Source organism: Anneissia japonica, unplaced genomic scaffold (genome assembly GCF_011630105.1).
Source record: "Anneissia japonica isolate Jap-2015-1 unplaced genomic scaffold, ASM1163010v1 scaffold6792_len961167_cov158, whole genome shotgun sequence".
Taxonomy (NCBI): Eukaryota; Metazoa; Echinodermata; class Crinoidea; order Comatulida; family Comatulidae; genus Anneissia; species Anneissia japonica.
Window position 1 is genome coordinate 425,675 of NW_022701523.1, and position 7,239 is coordinate 432,913.

General features: G+C 35.3%; 1 protein-coding gene across 1 annotated transcript in view; it reads right to left on the reverse strand.

Annotated features, from left to right (window-relative positions):
* LOC117103588 (large neutral amino acids transporter small subunit 2-like) overlaps positions 1 to 7,239 on the reverse strand; it is a 19,792-nt gene that overhangs the window by 10,812 nt on the left and 1,741 nt on the right. The window contains exon 2 of the mRNA XM_033244170.1: positions 3,003 to 3,126. Within this exon, the coding sequence (XP_033100061.1) occupies positions 3,003 to 3,126 (124 nt within the window). The remainder of the gene's footprint in view (positions 1 to 3,002; positions 3,127 to 7,239) is intronic.

Genomic DNA, 7,239 nt, shown 5'->3' on the forward strand with positions numbered 1-7,239 from the left:
ATATATGCGAGTTTCCATCCAGTGTTAGGTGCTCACGCATGCGTGTAGAGAAATGTCGACTTGTTTCGCCAACGTAACAAGCATTACAGCCTGCACATACAAATTTGTAAACAACACGCGAACGGAGACCAACTGGGATGGGATCTTTAGCTGAAAATTTGAATATAATTTTCCTTATATCTCCATTAAAAAAAAAATTGAATTAGCCTCCCCCCCCCCCCTTGAACGCGCCACAGATTTCCGAACAAGGTCGAAGTCGAGATTGCTTCCACGACCTCAATGAATTATTTATTATGAGGGTTATCCTTGATATGGGTTCCCCGACGAAAACTTCACTTTTCCCCGATGGATAAAAATTACCCTTCTATGTAGCTCAGAAATGATACTCCAACTGTGGCGGGTCCAGGAAGTCGAAATAGAGGGGTTCCAGGGAGAGTCTTGCGTAAATAGAATGTCCACCCATATTTTTTCTTACCTCAGCCCCAACAGTTGTGGGGCTGAGGTAAGAAAAAATATGATTATGGCACCTGTAGATGGCCGGAAATGGCACTCTCAGATTAAAAGTTGAATACAATTTTGTTTGTTTTCTCCATTTTTTTAAAATAATTTTGAAAAAAAAAAATGGGATGGGGTCCCGTGCTGACTGGGTTTCCCCTTGAATCTGTTCAATAGAACACTTGACATTTTTTTTTACTCAATATAGTTTTTACAACTTATAACACATTAACTACAATGTACTGTAAATTCTGTAGTTAACTTTCAGACAACTTCATTTAAAAAGTGGCCTAATAAGTATCTTATTGTTTTCGTTAAATTAGAGTTTAAATGTGGTTATATTACGCTAGTTTGACGGTTTACCGTAAGCCAATCAGTTACGCTTACTATACATCTTCGTGGTTAGCATAAAGAGAACTAGAACGTCGCTCCATTAAAAGTGCCTACCTCCCCCCATATGCCTAAATACAGAATTCATGAATGCAGGCGATTTTTTTCTGCATGCTCGAGGGTGGGTTTCAAGGAAACTTTACAGACGCACGTTTACAGACGTCAATCAACATTTGGTTGCTCAACTCAAAAAGGGAACTTGTAATGTTCGTTAGAAAATGAAAAAAAAAATGTATATTTTATAATAATAATAATATAATAATAATAATAATAATAACAATAACAATAACAATAACAATAATAATAATAATAATAATAATAATAATAATAATAATAATAATAATAATAATAATAATAATAATAATAATAATAATAATAATAATAATAATAATAATAATAATAATAATAATAATAATAATGATAAACGAAGTGATCCCTGATTTTAGTTAGGCCTATGATGAATACATACGCCTACAGCATCATCAACAGCCCACTACCACTCCCCTTCCCAAACTGTCACTAGTTAAGGATGTCCCATAAAACCAAATTAATTAAAGATATTACCACCCTATTTATTGTAAGCCTACTTAGTTGTTTCTATGCCTTGTTGAAATTGTATTTTTCCTCTCCAAAAGAGAGGGGATTACACTCGCCTCTCCAGAGGAGCGTGATTACCCTTGCCTCTCTAAAGGACAGGTGAAGGGTAGAGCTATGTAGTAGCGCTCACCTGTGTGGGTGTGTGTGTGTGTGTGTGTGTGTGTGTATGTGTGTGTATTTTTCTGGGCGCATTAATAATAAATTACTGGACCAAATTACTTCAATTTTTTACTCATTGATAGTATTACATGTATCTCAGTTCTCGAATTTGGTGCTGATCGGTTATAAATAAGTTGCAGATTTTAGAATGTTATTTATTTCAGGTCACAATAGACAGATCCAACTCAAGCGGAACGTTCGGCCTCGTTTGGCTAGGCCGAGCCGACGCGAGTTGATCGACCGCGGGCCAGAGTAGGGGTGTCTCAAATTCTAGTCGGAGTACTGGAAGCGGTCCGATGATGCTAGCCCTCGATTGCCTAGGCCGATCGATCAACCGCGGGCCATTATTTTCAGTACATAGATTTCATTTCATTTCATTTATTTCGTCTCATTAAAATACATACATAAAAAACAACAACCGGTTACAATACAACAAAGTAAAAGATAGGCCTATTTCGCAACATGACGAGGGTTTGTCATCTCAGATAGTACAATGATATTTTCAGTTGATAATATGCTTTATATTTTTATAATTGTAACTTTTATTTATCTGTATTCATTTAGTTTTGTATGGGTCAAGCCTGCTGGTGGGAGTTTTTCCTCTGTCATAAAGGAGTGAACCAATAAAAAAATAAATAAATAGATAAATACTCGTATAGGCCTATAGAATCTGAGTTTATTGCTCTCTTTCTATTGCTACATTCTGAGATTGATTTTCTTTTTCTTTGAAAAATATAATAATAATAAAAATAATAATAATAATAATAATAATAATAATAATAATAATAATAATAATAATAATAATAATAATAATAAAATAATAATAATGATGTCATCTTATTAGGCGCACGTATCCATCTCTTGGTAGAACTGCTTGCGGTGCCGTTTTCCACCTGCAGAGTGTAGATGTAGCCTTTTTCTGCATTATTATATGAATTTTTTAAATTTTATTTAAATTATTTATTTATTTTTATGTATATTTATTTATGACAGACCTGACATAGATGGGAAAGATAGGCAAAATAAAATGCAAATATTCTTCGGCGCATTCCCAGACCTCTACCTAGGTGGCTCGAACAATGGAACTGGAAACACATTTGCCCTGCCACAGACGACCGGGTGCTCTCAGGAGTTATAATCGAGACAATGGCCCCAAAAAATAAATGCCGGCCAGTGAAAGACGGGGGGGGGGGGGGGGGGAAGCAGTTATTGTATTTGATCAAAATGAGAAATTAAAAGAAAAGATTTTCAGACATGAACTCACAAAGTTCTAAACCTACCAAATAAAGGAGAAGAAACCATCCTCCATACATAAAATAATAATTTCATCAGTGTTCGTTTTTGATATCTGATCAACTTACCACTGCGACTGCTTTAGACATTAGCACTTCTTGAGGTGACATGACCGAGAAATAGGCAACGTTCGTCATCACATATACAGCCGTCACGATTGGGATTGAAATGATGATGGCGAGAGGTAAGTTTCTTGAAATAGAATAAAATAATAAAGGCATAAAAAAGTGTAGCAGCTTTTACACAAAATGGTGGGATATAAGCTAGGGATAATATTTTTTACTTTGACTTTGAAAGCTACCGTAATGATGATATTAAAATGAAGAGAGATTTATGTTATATGATATGGTTGTATATAATAAATAAACAGCTATAAATAAATAACTATAATAAACAGCAATAACAAATCTGAAAACTCAATTAAAAATACTATCTCAATTGACAGGATTTGATATCGAATTCAGGCCTGCTGAACAAATTTAAAAATGAAAAATATAAAGCAAATGTTTCATTTTAGGCCGTGACCACCGAGCGTAAAAATTAAAAGAAAAATGGATATCTGAACCTGTAGCGTATATTTCGGTTACTTATTTTACAATTCAAAATTATAATGAAAAAATAATTGATGTACATCTCTGTAGCTTAGGCCTAATCTTTACATAACATTTCTGCCAGCAACGTAGGTCTTCACGTGACATACCGTATGCCTAGTAAAATGAAATGAAAAAAAAAAACATTGATGTACATTTTTGTAGCTTAGGCCTAATCTTTGCATTTCTTCCAGCAGTAAGGACTTCACATGTCTAGTAATATGTCCGTAAATTATAACTGCTATTTTTTCGATATGTGACTAATTAAAAGTCGATAACTTATTAAATGTTTTACGCCAATTTTAATGTCTTCTTGGTTTTCGGTGTTTTTACCTACTTTTTCGGTTTCAGTTTGATTATGTTTGTCCATATCCTAGTCAAGTTATATTTTGTTACAGGGAATGGACAGTATCTACGGTATATCTACGGCGGAGGAGATTGACCTGGAAGACGTATTCACTCCTTTATTTGTTAATATTCGACTCCTCTAAAATAATTATATATTGTTAAAATGTAAATACAAAATCAAAGGCAAATAAGGGGTGGCCCTGTCGGGGAGAGTTCCCCTCCTCCCCGTAAAAAAAATATTATTTTCATATTAGTAGACTCTAAAATCGATTAAATAAGCCTTTGAAACCAAAAATTGTCAACATTTTCTGGGTCTTCGCCCTCTGGACCACTTTCGAAACCTTTTAATCGAAGCTCGGCCACTAGGACTCACGGCGGTCTACACAGTATTTTTAGTGCACATGTGCTATTATGCACACCAGACCACTGGTTTAACGTCTCATCCGAAGGACAAGTTAATTGGGAAGCAACGGGTAGGAGTAGTGCGCATTGTCAGGTCTAACTCCCTCTGTCCAACTATCCTCACAAGCGAGTATAGATAGCCAAGTATCCAACCTCCTCTCTCACAAAAAAAAAAACAAAAAAAAAAAACGTATTCGTCTATTTAGAGACAATCTGGTCGTTAGCCATTTTCTATTATTTACAGGAGCCAAGCTACGTTTAATATTCTCAAAAAAGCGTACATCACAAGTCAATAAACACAAATCAAGGCAAGTACATGAACACAGGCAATACGAATTAAATATTAACGCTACACATGTAACAAAGTAAATTGCGCTCTTGGGGTACGGACTCACTGCAGACCCACGCTACCGTAATTGATGTTTTGGCCACAATCAGAATAGTTAACTATGTAAAGTAGGTCCGTAATGTCTGTGATTAGTAACCATAATGGAAGCTCGGTAGGCAGATAACTTGACATATGGGCCAATTGGTGCGCTCGGAAGGCGGCAACATTAAGAGAGCACGTTATGTTGGCGTTGGGCTAGACGATTTATAGTTCTCAATCAGCGTATTCGACAATAACTACTCAGAAGGGAGGCTTTATATGAGTGATGTTTAATTACAATTATTGTAAATGAGGGTGAGAAATCGTCATATTGGACATCACTCACATTGATTGACGACTCCGATTTATTTATCATGGGAACGCGTTTGTAAATCATAAAATGAAATATTAGTTTTCTAAAGCAGGACGTTCATACTTTCATACGATAATTCTGGATAATTTTTAATATGAATTGAAAATGTGTAGTGCAAATCAAGAAATAAAAATTTATTTTTTTCAATAGCATTTAATTCGTTCCAGTACAATAAAATCCAGAATGAGGTAAAGAGATAAAGTTGACTCACCCTACCAAGGTACCAACAAAAACCCAACGCTTGTTTTGGCATGATTTAAATACACTGATTGAAAACGGGCAATTCCGAGTAAATCTTTTAAAATTGGATCAAATTATGAAACGAAATATCTTATACACAAGCATGAGTAAACTGCTATCAAATCTATTCCTCAGTTTCAATGACATGATATGCTACAAAGGGCCAAGCCTATTTTTTTTATTGAGGAATTATTTAATAAAACCGATATGCTACGATGTATCAACTTCACTGCGTATGGATCACTCAAGAACGGTGTGGGTTTAAAAGTTATGGCACCACATCTTTAAAAAGCAATATATAGCCTGAAACCTCCCTGCTGAAACTTAGCAAGCACTATAAAAGTAGGCCTATATCATGTCAAAACGCATAGGCGTAGATCCCGGGGGGATGGGGGATATAACCCCCCAATATTTGACAAGGGGGGGGGGAATGGTCCATTGTATCATCCCCCCCCCCATATTTTGACTATGTATGGGATAAAATGGAGCTTTACACACTTCAAAAGACTGTCACAGAAATAATTTGCACTGTCTTATGCGCTTACAAAGATGAAAATTAGCATAATGTATTAATGTTGATAACAAAATTATTTTATCTGGAACCAATCTAAGCTCTTCTTCCTTAGATGTTAGATGTGCTTGCAAAGAGAGCCACATTTCACGCTGAAGGGTGTGTACATCAGTAATGCTAGGTCAGTTCCAAGAATGTTTAAGGTTATATCGGTTGATGAGGAATTTATTGATTAGGCCTATAATAGCAAATTGCATCAATTTATTTTGCAAAAACAAGGTTTCCAGCTTCAGAGGAGGGCATATCTCCTGTCCGCACAAGGGCACACATTGGCGCTAACACCAGGCGCGTAACAGGGGTCTTGGGTCAGAGTGGGTATTTATTTTTTTTATTTTATTTTTTTTAAATTTCAACCATCTTTAAAGAGGGTAACCCTTCTAGTTTAGCCCAGTAGGTTAACTGATATTCAGGGGCCCTCTTTAATAAAATTAAATAACAGTACAACCAACATCATAACAACATAATAATAATAATAATAATAATAATAATAATAATAATAATAATAATAATAACAACAACATACAATCCTCATTAGTAATTTACCATACCCACCCCACCCCACCCCACTCCCCATATAGAAAACAATACGACATAGGGCTTATCTTATTTATAATATAGGCCACACACGTGTGTTTGAAACTAAATATAAGCATTACCATCATGGTTTTATTTATTACAAACATATTCTTTCACCATTTATACACATTGAGGCCCTTTAGGTTAAAATGATCTATCTTAAATTTGTCTTTCTTGAGTTTGGGACTATTATGTGTTTAAATAACTTAAAAGGATAAAACTAAAAAAGCCCTAAAAAATGCGCGCCAAGCGCGCAAAATATTTTTGTGTTTTTAATTCTAATTTCGTCGGAATTGATGAAAACTCCCTAAAATGTGCAATTTATAGAGGAAATTGGCCTACCGTAACAAGAAATGCACGCAAAGAATTTGAGAATTTTAGACACATATAGGATGCAATTGTCAAGGGGTGGAGAAAGATTTTCCAAAGATGGATATTTTCCCCTTGTCCCCCGGTGTTTTTAATTCTAATTTCGTTGGAATTGATCAAAACTCCCTAAAATGTGCAATTTTTAGAGGAAATTGGGCCATGTTAACAAGAAATGCGCGCGAAATTTGAGGTTTTTAGGCACTTTCAGGGGATGAAAGGGCATTTATTAAGGGGTGGGGAAGATTTTTCAAAGATAGATATTTACCCCTTGTCCCCCAGTGGTTACGCCATCGGGCAGCATAGATCAAAGGAGTTATGACAGTTTTTGAAGTGGAGAAGGTTTGCAGAGTGTTGTGAGTCTGGTCATTTTTATTATTGTCTTTATTTTTCTCTTCTCTCTCTCTTTTTCTATCCTTTTCTTTTCCTCTTCTTTCTCTTTCCCTCCCTTTCCCCTCTTTTTTTTTTTTTT